The sequence below is a fragment of the Salmo trutta genome, chromosome 20, assembly GCF_901001165.1.
Source record: "Salmo trutta chromosome 20, fSalTru1.1, whole genome shotgun sequence".
NCBI classification, from domain to species: Eukaryota; Metazoa; Chordata; class Actinopteri; order Salmoniformes; family Salmonidae; genus Salmo; species Salmo trutta.
In genome coordinates this window covers 4449258-4476745 of record NC_042976.1, presented here as the reverse complement: position 1 = coordinate 4476745, position 27488 = coordinate 4449258, and the positions used below count along the sequence as shown (strand labels likewise).

Below are 27488 nucleotides of genomic sequence, written 5' to 3'. Positions count from 1 at the left end.
TTCAAATAGCATACAAGGAGCTTTACTGTGAGTTCAGCAATGCATGGCTGGATGAAACAAGTCTCGGGCCCTGGAAAGGGACATTTTAAAGGCCTGCCTCTTGGCATGGGAGATTAACATATTGCAGTTTTCAAGCAAATTTCCTGCAATTTTACACATTTGTCATGGGATAGATTTTTTGTTGTTGTTGCAGCTTAAAAGCTAATATCCTGCAATACCACACATTTTGCCAGAAAAAGCTTAAATTACAGTGTATTTATGTAAAAAATAAATCAAACAAAAACTTTGGGTGGAAAACAAGTAGTATTGAGTTGAGAAAATGTATAATTGGTGGATATCATTATCCCTGTGAGCCTCCCAGGCCCAAGTTGCCCAGGAATAAATAATTGTAGGAAAATAATATTATATTGTATTGTATTACACCCTCTTAACATATTCCACGGATCCCTTGGCCAAAATATGTTTAATATGTTGTTGTTAGTCCACGGACCCCACTTTGAGAACCCCAGGGTTATATCATTTACAGTGGGTAATAGATCACTTTAACATTAGGGAATATTATCTGTAGGTCAGGTCCATTAAACCCAAAATAAATTGTAACCGAACAAAGGTTTGTTTCCCGAGCATAGACTATCTTTATTCCTGGACTAAAATGTAGTTCCAATGGAGGATCTCCATTGAACGCCACCACAATTGATTTGAAAGGAAACAATCAAGATGTGCTTTTAAATGTAGACTTTCTTCTTTAATTTAAGTTTTTTTTTTTTTTCTCCTCCAAATTATTGTATGAACCGTGTAGGAATTACAACCATTTTTATACATAGGCCCCCCCCCCCCCCCCCCCCCACACACACAGTTTTAGGGGCTGAAAAATAATTGAACAAACTAACATAAGCATAAATTAAATTATGAATTTTGATACTTGGTTGCAAATCCTTTGCCTGAAGCTGGGTTTCTTCCCTGGTGATGCTCTGCCAGGCCTTTACTGCAGCGGCCTTCAGTTCCTGCTTGTTCTTGGGGCGTTTTGCCTTCAGCAAAGTGAAGTGCATGCTCAATTGGATTCAGGTCAGGTGATTGACTTGGCCATTGCAGAACATTCCACTTATTTGCCTTTAAAAAAGTATTGGGTTGCTTTCGCAGTACGCTTAGGGTCATTGTCCATCTGAACTGTGAAGCGCCGTCCAATGAGTTTTGAAGCATTTGGCTGAATCTCAGCAGATAATAATATAGCCCTAAACACTTCAGAATTCATCCATGCTGCTTTTGTCAGCAGTCACATCATCACTAAATACAAAGGGAACCATTGGCAGCCATACATATCCATGCCATAACACTACCCCCCGAGTGGCGCAGCGGTCTAAGGCACTGCATCTCAGTGCTTAGAGGCGTCACTACAGACCGTGGTTCGAGTCCAGGCTGTATCACAACCCGGCCGTGATTGGGAGTCCCATAGGGCGGCGCACAACTGGCCCAGCGTTGTCCGGGTTTAGCAGGGTTAGGCCGTCATTGTAAATAAGAATATGTTCTTAACTGACTTGCCTAGTTTAATAAAGGTTAAATGAAATGATAAAATAGGAAACCTCCACCGTGCTTCACAGATGAGGCGGTACGCTTCGGATCATGAGCAGTTCCTTCCCTTCTCCATACTCTTCTCTTCCCATCATTCTGGTACAAGTTGATCTTTGTCTCATCTGTCCATAGGATGTTGTTCCAGGACTGTACAGGCTTTTTTAGATTTGTTTTTTTGGGGAGCAAACTCTAATCTGGTCTTTCTGTTTTTGAGGCTTACCAATGGTTTACATCTTGTGGTAAACCGTCTGTGTTTACTCTGGTGAAGTCGGCTGTTGATTATTGCCTGACACAGATAGGCCTACCTCCTGGAGGGTGTTCTTGAGCTGGCCAACTGTTGTGAAGGGGTTTTTATTCACCAGGGAAAGAATTCTTCTGTCATCCACCCTGGTGTTCCAGGCCTTTTGGTGTTCCTGAGCTCACCAGTGCGTTCTGTCTTTTTAGGAATGTACCAAATAGTTGATTTGGCCACACCTAATGTTTTTTACTATCTTTTTAATGTTTATTTTTTATTTTTATTTTTTAGATTTGTCAGCCTAATGATGGCTTGCTTCACTGGCAGTGACCGCTCTTTTGACTTCATTTTGAGGGTTAACAGCAACACATTCCAAATGCGAACACTACACTTCAAATCAACTCTAGACATTTTATCTGCTTACTTGTAAATGAACTAATGAGGGAATAACACACACCTGGCCATGGAGTAGCTGAGCAGACAATTGTCCTATTACTTTTGGTCCCTTAAAAGGGGGGGGGGGGGCACATGTAAAAAGTGTTGTAATTCCTATACCGTTCACCCGATTTGGATGTAAATACCCTCCAATTAAAGCTGAACGTCTGCACTTTAACCTCATAATCATTATTGAATTTAAACTCCAATATGCTGTGGTAGACAGCTAAAATAATAACTTGGTCAATGGCCAAATAGTTATGGCCCTGACTGTATGTCTCCCTCTGTCTCTCCTCAGGCTGGTGGATCTGTTTGTGGGGGCCCCTCTGTTCATGGACCGTGGTAGTGATGGGAAGCTGAGGGAGGTGGGCCAGGTGTCTGTGTTCCTGGGGAAGGGAGGCTTCTCCTTCCACACACCCATCACACTGAGTGGGACAGAGATCTACTCACGCTTCGGCAGTTCTATCGCCACACTGGGGGACCTGGATATGGATGGCTTCAACGGTATGTACGAGGCCTTAGCGGTATGTACGAGGCCTTAGCAGGATGTACGAGGCCTTAGCGGGATGTACGAGGCCTTAGCGGGATGTACGAGGCCGTAGCGGTATGTACGAGGCCGTAGCGGTATGTACGAGGCCGTAGCGGTATGTACGAGGCCTTAGCGGGATGTACGAGGCCTTAGCAGGATGTACGAGGCCTTAGCAGGATGTACGAGGCCTTAGCAGGATGTACGAGGCCTTAGCAGGATGTACGAGGCCTTAACGGTATGTACGAGGCCTTAGCAGGATGAACGAGGCCTTAGCAGGATGTACGAGGCCTTAGCGGTATGTACGAGGCCTTAGCGGTATGTACGAGGCCTTAGCGGTATGTGCGAGGCCTTAGCGGTATGTGCGAGGCCTTAGCGGTATGTGCGAGGCCTTAGCGGTATGTGCGAGGCCTTAGCGGTATGTGCGAGGCCTTAGCGGTATGTGCGAGGCCTTAGCGGTATGTGCGAGGCCTTAGCGGTATGTACGAGGCCGTAGCGGTATGTACGAGGCCGTAGCGGTATGTACGAGGCCGTAGCGGTATGTGCGAGGCCGTAGCGGTATGTGCGAGGCCGTAGCGGTATGTGCGAGGCCGTAGCGGTATGTGCGAGGCCTTAGCGGTATGTGCGAGGCCTTAGCGGTATGTGCGAGGCCTTAGCGGTATGTGCGAGGCCTTAGCGGTATGTGCGAGGCCTTAGCGGTATGTGCAAGGCCTTAGCGGTATGTATATGAGGCCTTAGCGGTATGTGCGAGGCAACTACAGGCTGCCTGGTTCTTTAGCAAAATAACAGAAACTTTCCGAAAGTTCACTGTTTTTTTTTATAGAAATCCCGGTTGGACAACTCCTGGATTCATGAGGAAAGAAGCCTGTCGCCCAACTGGGAATGCTCCTACCAGGATTCCTGGACCCTTTAAGATAGCTTTGTGGCTTTTTGGGGGAAAGATACCTCATACTATTCAGGGAGATCCTCTGGTTTGAAGACATTGACCAAACCATCATTAAGGTTTGTTGATGATCTCCCTCTTCATGTAATGTTTCTCTGTTCCAGACATTGCCATAGCTGCACCCTACGGCGGGCCGAAGCACCGCGGCCTAGTGTACATCCACAATGGGAGGGCTGCAGGGCCTGACCCAGTGCCATCTCAGGTCCTAGAGGGGAGGTGGGCCTCCTCCTACATGCCCCCCAGCTTTGGATACTCCCTGCACGGAGCCACCGATATTGACCAGAATGGATACCCAGGTAGTTTGATACTAGAATGGATACCCTGGTAGTTTGATACTAGAATGGATACCGAGGCTTACTTACGGGAGGTTGGAGTGTTGTTGAAAAACCATAGTCCAGCTCTGCTAGTTTTTTCCTGGGTTTGTTGTTCCTGAATGCATACCGATTGGCCCATACTTAGCAAAAAAAAGGATTTGTTTGTTGCTTGATAAACCTGCTGTCATTATACTGATGTGTTTCTATCCTCTCCCCCCTTCTCTACCTCTCTCTCTCCCTTCTCTACCTCTCTCTACCTCTCTCTCCCTTCTCTACCTCTCTCTCCCTTCTCTAACTCTCTCTACCTCTCTCTACCTCTCTCTCCCTTCTCTACCTCTCTCTCCCTTCTCTACCTCTCTCTACCTCTCTCTCCCTTCTCTACCTCTCTCTCCCTTCTCTACCTCTCTCTCCCTTCTCTACCTCTCTCTCCCTTCTCTACCTCTCTCTCCCTTCTCTACCTCTCTCTCCCTTCTCTACCTCTCTCTCCCTCTCTACCTCTCTCTACCTCTCTCTACCTCTCTCTACCTCTCTCTACCTCTCTCTACCTCTCTCTACCTCTCTCTACCTCTCTCTACCTCTATCTACCTCTCTCTACCTCTCTCTACCTCTCTCTCTCCCTTCTCTACCTCTCTCTACCTCTCTCTACCTCTCTCTCTCCCTTCTCTACCTCTCTCTACCTCTCTCTACCTCGCTCTCTCCCTTCTCTACCTCGCTCGCTCCCTTCTCTACCTCGCTCTCTCCCTTCTCTACCTCTCTCTCCCCCTTCTCTACCTCTCTCTCCCCCCTTCTCTACCTCTCTCTCCCTTCTCTACCTCTCTCTCCCTTCTCTACCTCTCTATCCCTTCTCTACCTCTCTCTCTCTCCCTTCTCTACCTCTCTCCCCCCTTCTACCTCTCTCCCTACCTCTCTCCCCCTTCTCTACCTCTCTCCCCCTTCTCTACCTCTCTCCCCCTTTCTCTACCTCTCTCCCCCCTTCTCTACCTCTCTCCCCCCTTCTCTACCCTCTCTCCCCCCTTCTCTACCTCTCTCCCCCCTTCTCTACCTCTCTCCCCCCTTCTCTACCTCTCTCCCCCCTTCTCTACCTCTCTCCCCCTTCTCTACCTCTCTCTCCCTTCTCTACCTCTCTCCCCCTTCTCTACCTCTCTCCCCCCTTCTCTACCCCTCTCCCCCCTTCTCTACCTCTCTCCCCCCTTCTCTACCTCTCCCCCCCTTCTCTACCTCTCCCCCCTTCTCTACCTCTCTCCCCCCTTCTCTACCTCTCTCCCCCCCTTCTCTACCCCTCTCCCCCCTTCTCTACCCCTCTCTCCCTTCTCTACCTCTCTCTCCCTTCTCTACCTCTCTCTCCCTTCTCTACCTCTCTCTCCCTTCTCTACCTCTCTCCCCCCTTCTCTACCTCTCTCCCCCTTCTCTACCTCTCTCCCCCCTTCTCTACCTCTCTCCCCCTTCTCTACCTCTCTCCCCCTTCTCTACCCCTCTCCCCCCTTCTCTACCCCTCTCCCCCCTTCTCTACCTCTCTCCCCCCCTTCTCTACCTCTCTCCCCCCTTCTCTACCTCTCTCCCCCTTCTCTACCTCTCTCCCCCCTTCTCTACCTCTCTCCCCCCTTCTCTCTCTCTCTCTCCCTTCTCTACATTTCTGTCTCTCCACCACAGACTTAATAGTTGGTGTATTTGGTGCAGACAAAGCCATTCTATACAGGTACAGTAGTACTGCAGTTTCCTTTGATGTTCCACATGCCTTCAATGTACTGTACTTCATGATCCATCCCACCTGAACCATCCAAGGTGTTTCTGTTTAATGTAAAGTATCCCACATGATTTGTATGCAATTAGTGGCACATTAAGCCTTAATAACGGTTTCTCATTTATAAAGTGAATGTGTTTGGTGGACAAAGTCCACAATAAGTCTTAATGTAACGTACATATTATACAGGCGTTCCACAACACAGACATATACAGTATAGATTTGACATGCAATACTGTACAACTCTAAAGTATCAACTGGTGAATTGAGCCAATAGCTATCTCTGTTGTTGTGGTCGTGACCGATGGCCTCTGGATAGCAATGCTAACCCACATATAGATGAGTGAGTTTTTTCCTCACGCTGGCTGACTGGCTGTGAGAGCAGAGACCTGTGCTGCTAGAGGACTTCCAACAAGAAGATAATAATACATGAAACACCAGATTGCTCTGGTTTTATTGAAAAGCTTTATCAACGCTCCTCCCTGTACGGTGTCAGATTGTCGACCGGTCGCTGGTGAGGTCTGACCTCAACACAATGAGATCTATTGGAGCTCTCTGATGTTGACTTGAGGTACCCCCCCGTGCTCACTGTTCTGTATATGGCATATGGCCTGACTTCTGACCCCCCCCCCCCCCCCCCCCCAGGGCCCGGCCTGTCATCAGTGTTAACACCACCCTGGACATCAGCCCTCAGATCCTCAACCCAGAGGAAAGGAGCTGCAAGCTGCCTGACAGTGACACTAAAGTGTCCTGGTGAGTAATATAATTAATGTTCACTTTTTAAATAGAGAAGATATTGATGTCTGTGTGTGATACATGGTCCATATCAGGGACTGCATTGAGGAGCCAAAATGTTATGAACAGTGTGGGGGGGGGGGGGTGGACTGTCAGACAGACTTCCTCTCTGGTAACGTCATGTCTATCTGTCAGACAGACTTCCTCTCTGGTAACGTCATGTCTAACTGTCAGACAGACTTCCTCTCTGGTAACGTCATGTCTAACTGTCAGACAGACTTCCTCTCTGGTAACGTCATGTCTATCTGTCAGACAGACTTCCTCTCTGGTAACGTCATGTCTAACTGTCAGACAGACTTCCTCTCTGGTAACGTCATGTCTAACTGTCAGACAGACTTCCTCTCTGGTAACGTCATGTCTATCTGTCAGACAGACTTCGTCTCTGGTAACGTCATGTCTAACTGTCAGACAGACTTCCTCTCTGGTAACGTCATGTCTATCTGTCAGACAGACTTCGTCTCTGGTAACGTCATGTCTAACTGTCAGACAGACTTCCTCTCTGGTAACGTCATGTCTAACTGTCAGACAGACTTCCTCTCTGGTAACGTCATGTCTATCTGTCAGACAGACTTCCTCTCTGGTAACGTCATGTCTATCTGTCAGACAGACTTCCTCTCTGGTAACGTCATATCTAACTGTCAGACAGACTTCCTCTCTGGTAACGTCATGTCTATCTGTCAGACAGACTTCCTCTCTGGTAACGTCATGTCTATCTGTCAGACAGACTTCCTCTCTGGTAACGTCATGTCTATCTGTCAGACAGACTTCCTCTCTGGTAACGTCATGTCTATCTGTCAGACAGACTTCCTCTCTGGTAACGTCATGTCTATCTGTCAGACAGACTTCCTCTCTGGTAACGTCATGTCTATCTGTCAGACAGACTTCCTCTCTGGTAACGTCATGTCTATCTGTCAGACAGACTTCCTCTCTGGTAACGTCATGTCTAACTGTCAGACAGACTTCCTCTCTGGTAACGTCATGTCTAACTGTCGGACAGACAGAGCTGATGTCAGAACATGCAACATGTTTATCTAGTTACTGTTCGGTGCTAGAGAAAACTATAGCCTGTGTTTTAGAGTTCAATCTGATTCGTTTTTGGTCATATCTTGTTCTCCCCTCAGTTTCAAAGTGAAGTACTGTCTTAAAGCGAGTGGAAGAGGTGCACCAGCCTCACTGAGTAAGTATCTGAAGGATATCTTCTACTACTAGTACTCTACGCTACATTGGATCCCTACGGGGCTCTGCTACTCAACAAATGCTACTCTTAGATATAGTGTTAAAGCACAGCGTTTGCTTCTCTCCTGTCGACAAGCTGTTCAATCAGAGAACTCCTGTTAGAGCACGAAACACAGCTGTCTGTCCCTTTACTTCTATGAAATAGTGCCTATGTCCCAAAAGGACACCCTTTATTCCCTACATGGTGCGCTACTTTTGACCAGAGCCGTGTGGAACCTGGTCAAAAGTAGTGCACTATAACGGGATTACGATACCATGTAGGATGCATAGAGTAGCTATAGCACCACATCTCACCTCTGAGTTTCTGTAGAGACATCATGTCTGGCTGTACCCAGCCTGTTACCCAGCCTGTTAGATCATAGCTTCTGACTAGCCCTGCGGCCTGTTAGATCATAGCTTCAGGCTAGCAGTGCAGCCAGTTAGATCATAGCTTCAGGCTAGCCCTGTGGCCTGTTAGATCATAACTTCAGGCTAGCAGTGCAGCCTGTTAGATCATAGCTTCAGGCTAGCAGTGCAGCCTGTTAGATCATAGCTTCAGGCTAGCAGTGCAGCCTGTTAGATCATAGCTTCAGGCTAGCAGTGCAGCCTGTTAGATCATAGCTTCAGGCTAGCAGTGCAGCCTGTTAGATCATAACTTCAGGCTAGCATTGCAGCCTGTTAGATCATAGCTTCAGGCTAGCAGTGCAGCCTGTTAGATCATAGCTTCAGGCTAGCCCTGTGGCCTGTTAGATCATAGCTTCCGGCTAGCAGTGCAGCCTGTTAGATCATAGCTTCAGGCTAGCAGTGCAGCCTGTTAGATCATAGCTTCAGGCTAGCCCTGTGGCATGTTAGATCATAGCTTCCGGCTAGCAGTGCAGCCTGTTAGATCATAACTTCAGGCTAGCAGTGCAGCCTGTTAGATCATAACTTCAGGCTAGCAGTGCAGTCTGTTAGATCATAGCTTCAGGCTAGCAGTGCAGCCAGTTAGATCATAGCTTCAGGCTAGCAGTGCAGCCTGTTAGATCATAGCTTCAGGCTAGCAGTGCAGCCTGTTAGATCATAGCTTCAGGCTAGCAGTGCAGCCTGTTAGATCATAGCTTCAGGCTAGCAGTACAGCCTGTTAGATCATAGCTTCAGGCTAGCAGTGCAGCCTGTTAGATCATAGCTTCAGGCTAGCAGTGCAGCCTGTTAGATCATAGCTTCAGGCTAGCAGTGCAGCCTGTTAGATCATAGCTTCAGGCTAGCAGTACAGCCTGTTAGATCATAGCTTCAGGCTAGCAGTGCAGCCTGTTAGATCATAACTTCAGGCTAGCAGTACAGCCTGTTAGATCATAGCTTCAGGCTAGCAGTGCAGCCTGTTAGATCATAGCTTCAGGCTAGCAGTGCAGCCTGTTAGATCATAACTTCAGGCTAGCAGTGCAGCCTGTTAGATCATAGCTTCAGGCTAGCAGTGCAGCCTGTTAGATCATAGCTTCAGGCTAGCAGTGTAGCCTGTTAGAGACTCTGGGGAAGTGGATAAAGGGCCTCATTGCCAACATCCCAAAGTATCCCTTTAACCAAATAGCTACCTTGACTATCTGCATTGACCCTTTTTGCACAAACGTTTTTGACTCATCACATAAGCTACTGCTAGTGTTTATTATCTATCGTGTTTCCTAGTCACTTTATTCCTAGTTATATGTACATATCTACCATAATTACCTCATACTCCTGCACATCCACTTGGTACTGGTGCCCCATGTATATAGAGCCAAGTTATCGTTACTCATTGTGTATTTAATATCACTTGTATTATTACATTTCTATTATTTCTCTATTTTATTTATCTCTGCATTGTTGGGAAGGACCTGTAAGTATTTCACTGTTAGTCTACAGCTGTTGATACGAAGCATGTGACAAATTTGATTTGATTTGTCTTTCGGAAAAATTAGTATTTCCCCTGAAAGCATTGCTTATATCACACTAGTGCCATGAGTGTAAAACTAGCTGTCAGTGACTGTTTTAGTCACTAACCAGGCCTCATGTTTACCGTCTGTCTGTGTACTTGTCAGAGTTCCAGGTTTACCTTGTCCTGGATAGACTCAAACACAAGGGGGCGACAAAGAGAGTTATGTTCCTCCACAGCAAAACGTCCCAGTACACGAAAAACATGACTGTCAGCAACGGCCAAGGACCGGCCTGCGAGGAGCAAGAAGCCTTCCTCATAGTGAGTTACTGTTAAGTATTGCTCTAGGCCACTGGTGTCAAACTCATTCCACGGAGGGCCCCAGTGTCTGCGGGTTTTTCACTCCTCCCTTGTCCTTGAATGAATTTAGGTCACTGATTAGTAAGGAATTCACCCCTCACCTGGTTGTCTAGGTCTTAATTGAAAGGAAAAACCAAAAACCTGCAGACATTTGGCCCTCCATGGAATGAGATTGACACCTCTGCTGTAGGTCTTCCTTTTAGTGAGTGATGCTGAGCAATACACTGTTTTATTGTCCTGTGTGCATGTGTTCATGGAATGTGTTGAGCACTCTAATACCCTTTACACAGTGCTGAGCTGAGCCAAGGTGAGCTGTACTATGTTGGCCTGGCATAGCCCCTAGTTCCTCTAACCATACTGGAGAGCACAATGTGAAAGCAAATAGCTGTGACAGGACAGTAGGGTTCTGGTCGGGCATGACTCCTACGTTTACAACTTCACCGCTTTGCTTACTGTTTACTAAAGCCTACTAGGGATGATCATGAGTAATCAAGTATTCAAACTTTAACCAGAGAGATATTCTAAGCTATTTTGTTGGAATGTGCTTTGTGGCTGCCCAATCTGTGGCTGCCCATTTTTTGTTGTTGTTAATGCTTTTTTAAAGACAATGCTAATTTTCTTTGACTCTAGTGTTCCTTTTGTACATGTGCATTTGCAGGGCACAACAAAAAAAGAAACTAAGCCAAGCATCACACAGTTCTTATCCTTAAATTTCCCTTCCCCTCCATGTCTAACTCACTCAATTGTGTTCCTATCGCTCCATTTATACACGCATGCCCTATGTGCGCACACAAGCTCCCGTAGGCCAACAGAAATAAATGCCCATAAAACATATCTAACTGATGTTATACACAAGCTACATTCCTTGCCAAATTCTGACAGTTTTATCACAGATTGTATATGGACTGAGGGGTCAGACCCACCTTTGCCTCCAGAACAGCCTGAATTCTTCAGGGCATGGATTCTACAAGTTGTCGAAAACATTTGTTGCTCAATTGGTATCAAGGGACCTAACGTGCACCAGGAAAATATTCCTCACACCATCCGTTTCAAATGATCACTCTGAGAGTAACTGTTCCAGATACGAGATGGAAAAATATTGTTCTATTTTATTTTGATATATTACATGATGTTTTTTTTTACATATAAAATATGTGTCTTGACTGTGATAAGGGCTCAGTTAATAAGTGTGTCTTGTCTGTTAAATTAACAAAACAAGGCTATGATGGTGTTCCATATGATATAATATAACCAGTTGATATTACAGATGGTGTTCCATATGATATAATATAACCAGTTGATATTACAGATGGTGTTCCGTATGATATAATATAACCAGTTGATATTACAGATGGTGTTCCATATGATATAATATAACCAGTTGATATTACAGATGGTGTTCCATATGATATAATATAACCAGTTGATATTACAGATGGTGTTCCATATGATATAATATAACCAGTTGATATTACAGATGGTGTTCCATATGATATAATATAACCAGTTGATATTACAGATGGTGTTCCATATGATATGATATTACCAGTTGATATTACAGATGGTGTTCCGTATGATATAATATAACCAGTTGATATTACAGATGGTGTTCCATATGATATAATATAACCAGTTGATATTACAGATGGTGTTCCGTATGATATAATATAACCAGTTGATATTACAGATGGTGTTCCGTATGATATAATATAACCAGTTGATATTACAGATGGTGTTCCATATGATATAATATAACCAGTTGATATTACAGATGGTGTTCCATATGATATAATATAACCAGTTGATATTACAGATGGTGTTCCATATGATATAATATAACCAGTTGATATTACAGATGGTGTTCCGTATGATATAATATAACCAGTTGATATTACAGATGGTGTTCCGTATGATATAATATAACCAGTTGATATTACAGATGGTGTTCCGTATGATATAATATAACCAGTTGATATTACAGATGGTGTTCCGTATGATATAATATAACCAGTTGATATTACAGATGGTGTTCCGTATGATATAATATAACCAGTTGATATTACAGATGGTGTTCCGTATGATATAATATAACCAGTTGATATTACAGATGGTGTTCCATATGATATAATATAACCAGTTGATATTACAGATGGTGTTCCAGATGATATAATATAACCAGTTGATATTACAGATGGTGTTCCAGATGATATAATATAACCAGTTGATATTACAGATGGTGTTCCAGATGATATAATATAACCAGTTGATATTACAGATGGTGTTCCATATGATATAATATAACCAGTTGATATTACAGATGGTGTTCCGTATGATATAATATAACCAGTTGATATTACAGATGGTGTTCCGTATGATATAAAATAACCAGTTGATATTACAGATGGTGTTCCATATGATATAATATAACCAGTTGATATTACAGATGGTGTTCCAGATGATATAATATAACCAGTTGATATTACAGATGGTGTTCCATATGATATAATATAACCAGTTGATATTACAGATGGTGTTCCATATGATATAATATAACCAGTTGATATTACAGGTTGTGTAATCAATAGAATAGTTGTGTAATATTTCAAATGCTCATCCCTAAACCCAAGTCTTTCTCTGCTCTGCAGGAGGACTCTGAGTTCCGGGATAAGATCACTCCCATCTCTGTGTTCATGGAGTTCAGTCTGGACTATCAGCAAGCTGCAGATAAGACCGGCCTACTGCCTATCCTGGAGCAGACTACCTCCACCAACATCTCCAAACAAGTACACATATGTCTTTAACTGAGTATACGTCCCAAATGGCACCCTATTCCCTATATAGGGCACAGGGCTCTGGTCAAAACTAGCGTGCCATGTAGGGAGCCATTTGGGAAGGACAGTAACTGTTGTGATCAGGTATACAATAACACAGTGAGTAGGAGAGGTGGGTCACATGGTTAGTAGGAGAGGGGGGTCACATGGTTAGTAGGAGAGGGGGGTCACATGGTTAGTAGGAGAGGGGGGTCACATGGTGAGTAGGAGAGGGGGGTCACATGGTGAGTAGGAGAGGGGGGTCACATGGTGAGTAGGAGAGGTGGGTCACATGGTGAGTAGGAGAGGTGGGTCACATGGTGAGTAGGAGAGGTGGGTCACATGGTGAGTAGGAGAGGTGGGTCACATGGTTAGTAGGAGAGGTGGGCCACATGGTGAGTAGGAGAGGTGGGTCACATGGTGAGTAGGAGAGGTGGGTCACATGGTGAGTAGGAGAGGTGGGTCACATGGTGAGTAGGAGGGTGTGTCAGGTTTGTTGGGTAAACAAACTGTCTGCTTGTGACAATGTTTTTCAGGCCCATGTCCTACTGGACTGTGGAGATGACAACATCTGCAAGCCAGACCTCAAGCTGTCTGTAGTGAGGTGAGTGGTCCATCACTTGTTTAGTTACCTCCTCTTCCAGGATCTCATGCCACATTCATTCATTCCTACCATAGCTAGCCAAGTCGAGCTGTTTTGGTCTGGTTACACATCCACCGTAGTTGTTGAAACCATGCTGGAAAAGACAAAGTGATGTAGCCAGCCAGCACAGTAAGGTTCTGGTTGACCATCTAGTGTGAATCAGGCATCAGTGAGATGGTCCTAACTTTTCCATTAGTTTTCTTTCTACTACCAGTGACCAGAAGGAGATGATCCTGACTGAGTAAGGTTACAAAATCCCAGAAATCGTCCCAGGGTTTTCTGAAATCCTAGTTGGAGGATTCCCATAATCAGGCGAGCATAACCAGGGAGGCAATCCTCCAGCCAGGATTTCTGTCAAACCTAGGAATTTTGGCATAGCAAAATTATGGGAACCTTCCCATAGTCTAACTCCATTCTGTCAATCTGATCTCTGACCTCCCCAGTGACCAGAAGCAGATCATTCTGTTAATCTGATCTCTGACATCCCCAGTGACCAGAAGCAGATCATTCTGTCAATCTGATCTCTGACATCCCCAGTGACCAGAAGCAGATTATTCTGTTAATCTGATCTCTGACATCCCCAGTGACCACAAGCAGATCGTTCTGTCAATCTGATCTCTGACATCCCCAGTGACCAGAAGCAGATTATTCTGTCAATCTGATCTCTGACATCCCCAGTGACCAGAAGCAGATCATTCTGTCAATCTGATCTCTGACATCCCCAGTGACCAGAAGCAGATCTACATAGGAGATGATAACCCCTTGACCCTGGAGGTGACAGCGGAGAACAGAGGAGAGGGGGCGTACGAGGCAGAGCTACATGTCTTCCTTCCTCCCCAGGCTGACTTCACCGGGGTCGTACGTAACAGTGAGGTAAAGTAAAATAAAATAGAGGCCAGTGAAGACAACTAGACTGGTCTCGGGCACCAGGTGTAACAGATGTGATCGTACTTCGTAACTCTCTTGCGTTGTGGTTTTAAACCAAAGTACTGTCCAGCCAGTGATCTCAGTTGATTGGTGTTTATTCTGACGATAGACACAAATAGAGAATGCTAGCTAACGCGTTCTCTTACAGCGATAATGTACAAATAGAGAATGCTAGCTAACTCGTTCTCATACAGCGATAACATACAAATAGAGAATGCTAGCTAACTCGTTCTCTTACAGCGATAACATACAAATAGAGCATGCTAGCTAACACGTTCTCTTACAGCGATAACGTACAAATAGAGCATGCTAGCTAACTCGTTCTCTTACAGCGATAACATACAAATAGAGAATGCTAGCTAACGCGTTCTCTTACAGCGATAACGTACAAATAGAGAATGCTAGCTAACTCGTTCTCTTACAGCGATAACATACAAATAGAGAATGCTAGCTAACGCGTTCTCTTACAGCGATAATGTACAAATAGAGAATGCTAGCTAACTCGTTCTCATACAGCGATAACATACAAATAGAGAATGCTAGCTAACTCGTTCTCTTACAGCGATAACATACAAATAGAGCATGCTAGCTAACACGTTCTCTTACAGCAATAACGTACAAATAGAGAATGCTAGCTAACTCGTTCTCTTACAGCGATAACGTACAAATAGAGAATGCTAGCTAACTCGTTCTCATACAGCGATAACATACAAATAGAGAATGCTAGCTAACGCGTTCTCTTACAGCGATAACATACAAATAGAGCATGCTAGCTAACACGTTCTCTTACAGCGATAACGTACAAATAGAGAATGCTAGCTAACTCGTTCTCTTACAGCGATAACGTACAAAAGCACATCCCAGGATGCTCCCAATATCTAACAGGCACTGTACACATACTGTGTCTATGGGAATATATAAACATGGAATCGATTTTTTTCTGCAGTGTCAGGTGGAAACTTAACCAACCAGCTAACATCAGCTTCACTCAGTGTAAATTACACATTAGGAACACCTTCCTAATATTGAGTGGCAGCCCCCCACTTTTGCCCTCAGAACAGCCTCAATTCGTCAGGTCCATATGGACTCTACAAGGTGCCAAAAGCGTTCCACAGAGACAATGGCCAATGTTGATTTCAATGCTTCCCACAGTTGTGTCAAGATGGCTGGATGTTCTTTGGGTGGTGGACCATTCTTGATACACACACAGGAAACTGTTGAGCATGAAAAATCCAGCAGCAGCGTTGCCGTTCTTGACCCACACAAACCGGTGTGCCTGGCACCTACTACCATACCCCATTCAAAGGCACTTCAATATTTTGTTTCAAGGCTTAAAAATAATGATTTAACCTGTCTCCTCCCCTTCTATTCTACACTGATTTGAAGTGGAAGTTAGCAAGTGACATCAATAAGGGATCATAGCTTTCACCTGGTCAGTCTATGTCATGGAAAGAGCAGGTGTTCCTAATGTTTTGTACACTCAGTGTAGTCTTGCCTCTGTGTGTTGAGTGTTCCCCCACTGCCTGATCGTGCCGAAGGAAAGATACACTCCAAAGGGAAGGACAATACAATACAACAGTTTGTGGTTTTGACAATGAAATATGAAACCGATGGATTGCAGTAGTCAAGCTAGTAGATCCTATTCATTTCCTCGTCCCAGACTATGTATGACTTTCCTGTGCATAAAACCCGGTACAGTAGTGGCTAGGTTATCCATTACATAAGGTGTTAAATCAACAACAAAAATGGCACATGCGGCCTGAATACAACAGGTGTAGTAGACCTTACAGTGAAACGCTGAATACAACTGGTGTAGTAGACCTCACAGTGAAATGCTGAATACAACAGGTGTAGTAGACCTTACAGTGAAATGCTGAATACAACAGGTGTGGTAGACCTCACAGTGAAATGCTGAATACAACAGGTGTAGTAGACCTTACAGTGAAATGCTGAATACAACAAGTGTAGTAGACCTTACAGTGAAATGCTGAATACAACAGGTGTAGTAGACCTTACAGTGAAATGCTGAATACAACAGGTGTAGACCTCACAGTGAAATGCTGAATACAACAGGTGTAGTAGACCTCACAGTGAAATGCTGAATACAACAGGTGTAGACCTCACAGTGAAATGCTGAATACAACAGGTGTAGTAGACCTCACAGTGAAATGCTGAATACAACAGGTGTAGTAGACCTCACAGTGAAATGCTGAATACAACAGGTGTAGTAGACCTTACAGTGAAATGCTGAATACAACAGGTGTAGTAGACCTCACAGTGAAATGCTGAATACAACAGGTGTAGTAGACCTCACAGTGAAATGCTGAATACAACAGGTGTAGTAGACCTTACAGTGAAATGCTGAATACAACAGGTGTAGTAGACCTCACAGTGAAATGCTGAATACAACAGGTGTAGTAGACCTTACAGTGAAACGCTGAATACAACAGATGTAGTAGACCTCACAGTGAAATGCTGAATACAACAGGTGTAGTAGACCTCACAGTGAAATGCTGAATACAACAGGTGTAGTAGACCTCACAGTGAAATGCTGAATACAACAGGTGTAGTAGACCTCACAGTGAAATGCTGAATACAACAGGTGTAGTAGACCTCAGAGTGAAATGCTGAATACAACAGGTGTAGTAGACCTTACAGTGAAATGCTGAATACAACAGGTGTAGTAGACCTCACAGTGAAATGCTGAATACAACAGGTGTAGTAGACCTTACAGTGAAACGCTGAATACAACAGATGTAGTAGACCTCACAGTGAAATGCTGAATACAACAGGTGTAGTAGACCTCACAGTGAAATGATGAATACAACAGGTGTAGTAGACCTTACAGTGAAACGCTTAATTGCAAGCCTTTAACCAACAATGCAGTTTTAAGAAAAATAAGGGTTAAGTAAATATTTTTTTTTTAAAGTAACAAGTAATTGAACATCAGCAATAAAATAACAGTAGCGAGGCTATATACAGGGGGTTACTGGTACAGAGTCAATGTGGAGGCTATATACAGGGGGTTACTGGTACAGAGTCAATGTGGAGGCTATATACAGGGTGTTACGGTACAGAGTCAATGTGGAGGCTATATACAGGGGGTTACTGGTACAGAGTCAATGTGGAGGCTATATACAGGGGGTTACTGGTACAGAGTCAATGTGGAGGCTATATACAGGGGGTACCGGTACAGAGTCAATGTGGAGGCTATATACAGGGTATTACGGTACAGAGTCAATGTGGAGGCTATATACAGAGGGTACCGGTACAGAGTCAATGTGGAGGCTATATACAGGGGGTACCGGTACTGAGTCAATGTGGAGGCTATATACAGGGGGTACCGGTACAGAGTCAATGTGGAGGCTATATACAGGGGGTACCGGTACAGAGTCAATGTGGAGGCTATATACAGGGGGTACCGGTACAGAGTCAATGTGGAGGCTATATACAGGGGGTACCGGTACAGAGTCAATGTGGAGGCTATATACAGGGGGTACCGGTACAGAGTCAATGTGGAGGCTATATACAGGGGGTACCGGTACAGAGTCAATGTGGAGGCTATATACAGGGTGTACCGGTACAGAGTCAATGTGGAGGCTATATACAGGGGGTACCGGTACAGAGTCAATGTGGAGGCTATATACAGGGGGTACCGGTACAGAGTCAATGTGGAGGCTATATACAGGGGGTACCGGTACAGAGTCAGTGTGGAGGCTATATACAGGGGGTACCAGTACAGAGTCAATGTGGAGGCTATATACAGGGGGTACCGGTACAGAGTCAATGTGGAGGCTATATACAGGGGGGTACCGGTACAGAGTCAATGTGGAGGCTATATACAGGGGGTACCAGTACAGAGTCAATGTGGAGGCTATATACAGGGGGTACCGGTACAGAGTCAATGTGGAGGCTATATACAGGGTGTACCGGTACAGAGTCAATGTGGAGGCTATATACAGGGGGTATCTGGTACAGAGTCAATGTGGAGGCTATATACAGGGGGTTACTGGTACAGAGTCAATGTGGAGGCTATATACAGGGGGTACCGGTACAGAGTCAATGTGGAGGCTATATACAGGGGGTACCAGTACAGAGTCAATGTGGAGGCTATATACAGGGGGTACTGGTACAGAGTCAATGTGGAGGCTATATACAGGGTGTACCGGTACAGAGTCAATGTGGAGGCTATATACAGGGGGTATCTGGTACAGAGTCAATGTGGAGGCTATATACAGGGGGTTACTGGTACAGAGTCAATGTGGAGGCTATATACAGGGGGTACCGGTACAGAGTCAATGTGGAGGCTATATACAGGGTGTTACGGTACAGAGTCAATGTGGAGGCTATATACAGGGGGTACTGGTACAGAGTCAATGTGGAGGCTATATACAGGGGGTTACTGGTACAGAGTCATTGTGGAGGCTATATACAGGGGGTTACTGGTACAGAGTCAATGTGGAGACTATATACAGGGTGTTACGGTACAGAGTCAATGTACGCGCCCACAGGTTAGTCGAGGTAATTAAGGTAATATGTACATGTAGGTATAGTTAAAGTGACTAGCTATCAACATAACATAGTATCATGCATTTTGTCGGTTTCTCCCTTGCAGACTCTGTCTAGATTGTCCTGTGCCTACAAGACAGAGAACCAGACCAGGGTGGTGGTGTGTGACCTGGGGAACCCAATGAAAGGAGGAATTAAGGTGAGTTAATGGGGCGTTCAGATGGTATCCGTCCCGTTGACCTGAATGGGGGATGTCTGTTCTAGGTGTTCTATTTCTATGTTGGTGTTGACTAGACACCTAGTCAGCACCATTTTCCCCAGTTCAAATTCCTGGTACATGTGAATAAAGATGATTTATGATTCTGATCAGAGGGTGCGTTTACACAGGCTGCCCAAATCTGATCATTTATTGTAAAAAAAAAAATAAAAAAAATAAAACATTTTTGGAAAACGTTTCAGAATTGTGCTGCCTGTATAAGAGTTACGAGACTTAACAATCAGAATGGTGATGATCCCAATGCTCTGGTGTGATGTCGTCTTCAGGTGCTGGCCGGACTCCGTTTCAGTGTTCATCAGCTCTCGGAGCAGGACACGTTTGTCAAGTTTGACCTGCAGATAAAGAGGTAATGAACTGGTAACAAAAAAAACGGCTTCAGAATACAGTCATTCTTACAGGTATGGCTTTTGGAAATAAAATTACTTTTCCTGAGATTTATTTTTGAACAACTGGGTATGTATACAAGTCTCTCTCGCGAGACTTTTAAATCTTAATGAACCTAACCTGTATAAATAAAAAGGAATGAAATGGTGTCTCACACATCGTCGAATAGGACCTAATTTAACTAAAATCATTTTAGAGAAGAGACTCCCTGTACTTTCTCCACACACATCTTGACTCTGTAGTAACAGACAGTGAGACTAAAGTCGTGTCCCAAACTGCACCCTACTCCCTATAGTGAACCGCTCTGACCAGAGCAAATGTAGTGCACTATATAGGGAATAAGTTTGGGATGCGTCCTAAAACATGGTATTTCTGTTTTCCCTGGTTGGATTGAAAGGAGCATGTAAATGACAGAGTAGCTGTATCCTTTGTCTGGCTTTGTTGTTATGAAGGAAAACCTCTCATTTAGTCTCCCGCTAACCCAAGGTCACGCTGGTCCTCTCTACAAACCATATTCTGTTGATCAAAGTCATTGTTAAATTGTTTAGAATATAGTTGAGAGCCCATGTGTCTTGTGGTGGAATTGTCTGGAGGTTTAAAAAAAATAAAAAATAAATTGAGGCTTTAGCAGCCTGTTCAAATCATGGACAAAAGTTATAATACAATGCAATGGTTCCACCCTGTGGACATTTTGTGTTTTAGCATCAACCTGTACTGTGTACACTGCTTATCTGATGTTTTCACGATCTGGTCTTTTAATTTTTTTATAAGTTAATAATATAATATTGTCTTTCAGTTCCAACCAGTTCAACAGCACCAGCAGTCTGGCCTCCAGCATCACAAAGCTGGCTGTTCTGGCCAATGTGGATATCAGAGGGTAATGTTGACATGTCTTCTTCTCCAATGAAGGCCATTACTGAACAAAAGCTTAGCTGTTAAGTACAGAAATATCATCTAATTGAAGTGTGCAAAGAATTCTTCTTCATTTTTTAGTATATTCTCCTGCACCTTATCCTACCCTAATGGGCAGGTGGGAGGTCACCAACATACATCATAAAGTGCCGATTGCATTTATATTATAATTTGCAGGTAATTAGTAAATATCTGCCGGCTCAAATCCCAGGTGGGACCTTCAGCTTTGTCTGTCTGTGCCTCAGACCTGAGGGTTTGGTACAGAAGGGTTTAGTTTGATGGAATGTTTGTATTATTGATAAATGGTTTAGTAGCAAAGACAGTACTAATGTACCCCTACCATCTCTGATATAGTAATGACTTTACTGATTCACGGTCACAGAATGTGAAGAAATGCAGAATGTACTTATAAATATGTATAGCCCAGTCGTTGAACCCCCCCCCCCCCCCTCTTCCCTCTGCTGTAGGGTGGCGCTTCCTGACCAGGTTTTCCTGCCCATCGCTAACTGGAAGCCCAAAGAGAAACCTGTCGTAGGAGACGACATCGGTCCACAAATACTGCACATCTATGAGGTCAACCATGACACTGTCTGAAATGGCACCATTTTCCCTATATAGGCTGGTCAAATGGCACCCTATTCCCTAAATAGGCTGGTCAAAAGTAATGCACTATATTGGGTTCCATTTCATGACGTTAGACCGACCGTGTCGTGACATTAGACCCACCGTGTCGTGACATTAGACCCGCCGCGTCGGGACATTAGACCCGCCGCGTCGGGACATTAGACCCGCCGCGTCGGGACATTAGACCCGCCGCGTCGTGACATTAGACCCGCCGCGTCGTGACATTAGGCCCGCCGCGTCGTGACATTAGGCCCGCCGCGTCGTGACATTAGGCCCGCCGCGTCGTGACATTAGGCCCGCCGCGGCGTGACATTAGACCCGCCGCGGCGTGACATTAGACCCGCCGCGGCGTGACATTAGACCCGCCGCGGCGTGACATTAGACCCGCCGCGTCGTGACATTAGACCCGCCGCGGCGTGACATTGGACCCGCCGCGGCGTGACATTGGACCCGCCGCGTCGTGACATTAGACCCGCCGCGTAATTTACCCGTAGATTAACGTCAACTGATAAATGTAAAAACGGACATAGCTGACCTTTTACATAATACCATTAATCACCATTATAAGTCAGTGAAGCCTGGAGCAGTACCGGTAACTACAATCTGTCTTATTCCAGTTGCGTAACAGAGGTCCCAGTACCTTCAGCAAGGCCATGCTGGACATCGAGTGGCCCTACAGGTTCAACAACGGCTCTCTACTCTACATCACTAAACTAGAGGTGGACGGAGGCATGAACTGCAGCACAGACATGGAGATCAACCCACTCAATGTCTCAGTATGTGATATTCTTTCCCTTCCGTTCAGCCTTCCATTCAGACTAGACACTGGCTCTTTTTCCAATTGTCTGAAAACAGTCTGTCCTCTCCTTTGCTCCTCCCGTTTATTTTTGCACTGATCTGAAAGAAGTGACCAGGTGAACGTTATCCTGGCGTCCAGGTGAACGTCAGCCAGGCGACCAGGTGGACGTCAGCCAGGCGACCAGGTGGACGTCAGCCAGGCGACCAGGTGGACGTCAGCCTGGCGACCAGGTGGACGTCAGCCTGGCGACCAGGTGGACGTCAGCCTGGCGACCAGGTGGACGTCAGCCTGGCGACCAGGTGGACGTCAGCCTGGCGACCAGGTGGACGTCAGCCTGGCGACCTGGTGGACGTCAGCCAGGCGACCTGGTGGACGTCAGCCTGGCGACCTGGTGGACGTCAGCCTGGCGACCAGGTGGACGTCAGCCTGGCGACCAGGTGGACGTCAGCCTGGCGACCAGGTGGACGTCAGCCTGGCGATAAACTAAGCTGCCACCGCGTTGTTACACCAGTCAGCATTTTCCATCAGTTCAAATGAACAGGAGGGAGACAATGAGGGAACAGATTGTTAAACAGTTGAGATAGAGCATACGTTGCTATTGGTGACATAATAATCTAAGTTATTGAAGGGATTCTCCTCTCTCTCTCTGTCCATTCTAGAATCCTCTGTCAGGAGAGACAAATGGTTCAGCTTCCACCAGTGGAGACAATACAGAGGGGAGGGACAGGAACCATGTTCACCGCAGAGAGCTGGCGAAGAAAGAGATGGAGGGAGACCTGGAAACTCTGGTAATGGCGTGATTACCTGGCTAATGCTGTACTGTCATTTATACCAGGGTTTCGGGTCAATTCCATTTCAGTTCAGTTGATTCAGGAAGTAAACTTGCAAGTCTGAAATGTACTTCCTGAATCGTTAACTCTGTTGGCTACAGTACTAATGTAATCATACAGATAGCATTAGCCATATGGATTGTGTGTGTGTGTGTGTGTGTTTAATGTCACTCTGAATGTGTGTCTCCTCACTCAGGACTGTTCGAAAGCCCAGTGCCTGAAGATCCGGTGTCAGGTGGGCCGTCTGGAGAGAGGTCAGAGTACTACCCTCTACATCCACTCCAGGCTGGGGGTGGCCACCTTCCTCAAGGTGAGACTCCTGTCTGTTATCCCCTAGAGCAGGGATTAGCAACTCTTAACATACGAGGAGGTCTGGAGCCTGCTGGTTTTCTTTTCTACCTGATAATTAATTGCACCCTCTAAATCACTCCCTGATTAGAGGGGAACAATGGGGGGGGAAAACGCAGTGGAACTGGCTTCGAGGTATCGAGTTTAGTTTGAGGGCCCTAGAGGTTATATACTAGCCTCGTGGTCCCAGATGTGTTTGTGCTGTGCTGTATCGTACGTCCACTCACCTTCCGCCAGATGTGACGTCCCACGTACTGTAGTTGAAGCATACAGCAGGGTTGTGTTCATTAGGCACCAAACGGGACTGAAACATTGGAGGTACTATCTGTCCAATGAGAAATGCAGTTTCTGATTTCCATTTCAAGACATGTTGCTACAGTGTGCCCCAGTGGCGATTTTAGCATGTAAATCTTGGTGGGGCAAACCAAACATTTTTGGAGGGGATGCATGCCAGCAAAGCCACTACACAACACAACACTAAACAATACATGAATTGCACTATAACAGTGACAATCGGTGCCCACAAACTGTTAGGATCTACATAAAGCTGTCACAACTGCAGAGTCCGAACAGCAGTCCCAACACCTTATCACTGCTACACCTGGCTATCAGCGGAGCCTTGTCTGGCAGCGAAACAGTTCATTCAGACTCATTTACTGCCTTTAAAAAAACATAGCTGATATGGCTGACTTGCTTAAACAAATGTGGTTTCTACTGACAATTGAGATGTACAAACTATGGCATAAAGGGATGACAGGCAGATAAGAGGAAATCCGTTATTTCGATTAAGATATTAATGAGCGAGCTAGGACGGACATAGTCAATATAACTATTTGTTCAGCACTTTTGAAATGTACAGCGACAGAATTCAGAACATGGGCCGTTCTTACAGTGTTCTCCCTGTACACCAAGTCAGAACCGTAGGATAAATAAAGGGGGCATACAAGCAGACAATGAAAGCTCTTACAATATTCTATGATTACATTTCTCTAAAACAGGTTATAGGCTACTTGTGCACCACCAAGTCAGAACAGTTGGTGAATTTAAGAGGGGTAAATAGACCAAATTATTAGGGTGAGGCACATGGGCTACTAACAGCTTACTACACAACATACACTTAGTATTACTTTCTTATCTACAGTATACATATCTACCTGGCATATTATATAATTTATGCAGCTGTGTACAACACATTTTTGGACTCACCTTGTTGTGCTGTGCTCACTTGAACGGGAAGGTGGCGCGACGGTCCTTTTTGTCATCAAAGTCAGTTATTCTCTGGATTTATGGTGCTTTCAAGACTGGGAACTCGGCAAAAAAACAAGGTCGAATCATGATGACGTCAGTGATCTTTAGTTAGCCACTGATTCCTTCCAAACCACTCATTGTTGAATTTGCGATTTCCAACTTGTTGTGTAATGTTTATGGCCAATGAGCACCAATATCTTTTATCTATCATTTCTCTTCATTATTTCTCTTCATATTACAAGAACTAAAAAGGATTTGCCAGTAGATTGTTGACTTGATTCATGATGATGACTGCTAGCTTGCTAGCTAAGATTTTGAAACTATGCTGTTGACATGATCAGTCCAATCAAAGCTACTGTAGATATAACGTGATTTGACAATTTTATCTGTGGCCAATGACCTTAAGCCTTCTTGGATGGGCACTTCTAATGTAACTATGGCAGCACCCAAGGGGCTTGAATTTTCAAGGTCTACCCTTAGATTTGGCAGTGACGTAGTGTCCCCATGAGTGACAGAACACTGAGCCAATCACGGCGCAACAAGAGGACATTACTAACCCTTACGCTTCGTATTTTCCACTGGCTGCCCCAACACCACAGAAAGCACTGAGCTAGGCTGAAACACCTGAATTAAGAGAGACAAAAAGAGACCATGTTTGTATGGAGGGTTTATTAACTCAATTATAATTATTTTTTGTTTTTTTTGTTTACATTGTTTGCAAACTGATATGCGACACGTATTAATGCCAAAATAACATGCACAACAGGCAACCCAAAATGCCCTGAATGATGGGTCGCCACTGGTGTGCCCTAATGAACAAGAGCCTGGTACACCTGGTTGAAGCATAGTGTATGCTTGGTAAGCTCGCTATTGACACACCGCACTAGATCTGCACAAATAGATCTGGAACCACCAGGCTAGCTATATGGGCCATAACTCAAATAGATTTGGCACCAACAGACTAGCTATATGGGCCATAACTTAAATAAATCTGGCACCACCAGGCTAGCTATATGGGAAATAACTTAAATAAATCTGTCACCACCAGACTAGCTATATGGGCCATAACTTTAATAAATCTGGCACCACCAGGCTAGCTATATGAGTCATCATTTAAATAAATCTGGCACCACCAGGCTACCTATATGGGCCATAACTTAAATAAATCTGGCACCACCAGGCTAGCTATATGGGCCATAACTTAAATAAATCTGGCACCACCAGGCTAGCTATATGGGCCATAACTTAAATAAATCTGGCACCACCAGGCTAGCTATATGGGCCATAACTTAAAGAAAAGCCTAGTATGTTGGCTACCTTTTGATGTAATAAAATCGAGCTGTGATGATGTGTTTCTTTCATCCAGACTGAGAGCCAGAACCGATCGTTCACCGTGAGATCCTCCGCTTCCTTCAGCGTCATAGAGATGCCTTATAACAAGAACCTGGTGTCTGAACTGCCCTCCAACGCTATTACGGTGAGTCACATGAAGGCATCATGGAGATGAACCAGGTCCTGCCTCTGAAATGGAACCCTAGTCTCTATATAGTCCACTACTTTTGACCAGAGTCCATAGGATCCTATATGGTTCTTTATGGCTGACTACTACCACAGCAAATAAGTCATTTCCGTTGTCTCTGTGTATTGGATGAATAGAGATGTGTTCTGCTGTAAAACCCTGTGATGTGTCTTTCAGGTGAGTATGTCAGTGATCTGGGTGAAAGTTGATCCTGAACCTGTCCCTGGGTGGGTGGTGGCCCTGGCTGTGCTGGCTGGACTACTGTTGCTGGCTCTACTTATCTTCATCATGTATAAGGTGAGTCAAACCTTTCCTTCCCTTGCCTCCTATCCTCTCTTGTTTCCATAAAAGTCCATCTAGTGGCCTGTGTTGAAAATTAGGCATAAGCAAGAAACACTGTAGGGTAAATCCATTTTGAATTCAATCCCTTTTTTTTGACGGCACACCTTTCGATTTGAACGAAACCTTCCGTACGTATTTGTCCATTGTAGAAGTGCTCAGAAAGTGATTTTTTTTTGGACCTGAATGCCAAAACATTCATGAGATAAAGGGGCTCAAAGTTGATTTTTGCATATCCCAAAGTACCATGAGACATCCATGTTTTCATCACTGGAAAATATTAAACAATTTGAGTGTTTACATCACTGGAAAAGATAAAACGGTTGAGATTGATATCATATTAAAGCTTACAAACAGGGTTTACAAATTTTTATAGAAATTGTCATTTTTGAACCATCTTGTTTTAACCTGTCAAGTCCTGACATGGAGTGGATGGATTTCTAAGCAGTTGTGATAGCCCTTTTGTAGACTGTATCTGCCTGTTCAGATAACAGCGCTTTCAGATTCCTTCTGTAATAAAAAGCGCTATAGAAGTTGAATAAGTGATTAGTAGAATTAGAGGATGTAGGATCCTAATTGTCTGTGCCTCCCTCCCTCCAGCTGGGTTTCTTCAAGCGTGTACGCCCCCCTCAGGAGGACAACACGGAGAAGGAACAGCTGGCACCGCAGGAGAACGGTGACAGGAACAATGAAGCCTGAGACCTCCAGCAACCCCTGGAGGTATCCAGGCTTCAATGCAACACCAGGACCCGCATCCACACAGCATCTTACGAGTAGAACATTTCGCAAATCAAAAAAAGTCCCATCTAGCCAGCAGATATTTAGGAGACCTCATGAGCTGTCTTAACCAGTTACCAGTTGGTGTCTTGATAATAGAAAAAGGCAGTTTAGTCAGTGGTTCCTGCACCATTGACAGGTTCCTACACCATAGACAGGTTCCTACACCATAGACAGGTTCCTGCACCATAGACAGGTTCCTACACCATAGACAGGTTCCTACACCATAGACAGGTTCCTACACCATAGACAGGTTCCTGCACCATAGACAGGTTCCTGCACCATAGACAGTCAATTGCTTTTGAGTTGTTTAGCTATTTCTATGATCAACCCATAAATAATCTAGACTTACATGTGTCGCTATTGACAACGATTTCACAAGAGGCCTAATTCACATGATATGACTAAATAACTATAGCCGATAGGCCAGGGCTGCCCAACCCTCTTCCTGGAGATCTACCATCCTGTAGGTTATCAGTCCAACCCTCTTCCTGGAGATCTACTGTCCTGTAGGTTATCAGTCC

The 27488-nt window shown here is 44.8% G+C and overlaps 1 protein-coding gene across 1 annotated transcript in view; it reads left to right on the top strand.

Annotated features, from left to right (window-relative positions):
• itgav (integrin, alpha V) overlaps positions 1–27191 on the top strand; it is a 75487-nt gene extending 48296 nt beyond the window's left edge. Inside the window, exons 12-30 of the mRNA XM_029702065.1 lie at positions 2538–2743; positions 3813–4004; positions 5673–5718; positions 6409–6516; positions 7680–7735; positions 9825–9979; positions 12664–12801; positions 13365–13432; positions 14197–14344; positions 19014–19106; positions 19451–19530; positions 20365–20445; positions 20948–21053; positions 21722–21880; positions 22563–22691; positions 22930–23043; positions 25696–25806; positions 26026–26145; positions 26788–27191. Coding sequence (XP_029557925.1) covers positions 2538–2743; positions 3813–4004; positions 5673–5718; positions 6409–6516; positions 7680–7735; positions 9825–9979; positions 12664–12801; positions 13365–13432; positions 14197–14344; positions 19014–19106; positions 19451–19530; positions 20365–20445; positions 20948–21053; positions 21722–21880; positions 22563–22691; positions 22930–23043; positions 25696–25806; positions 26026–26145; positions 26788–26886 — 2209 coding nt within the window. The 3' untranslated portion in view covers positions 26887–27191. The remainder of the gene's footprint in view (positions 1–2537; positions 2744–3812; positions 4005–5672; positions 5719–6408; positions 6517–7679; positions 7736–9824; positions 9980–12663; positions 12802–13364; positions 13433–14196; positions 14345–19013; positions 19107–19450; positions 19531–20364; positions 20446–20947; positions 21054–21721; positions 21881–22562; positions 22692–22929; positions 23044–25695; positions 25807–26025; positions 26146–26787) is intronic.
• Positions 27192–27488: the final 297 nt, after the last annotated feature.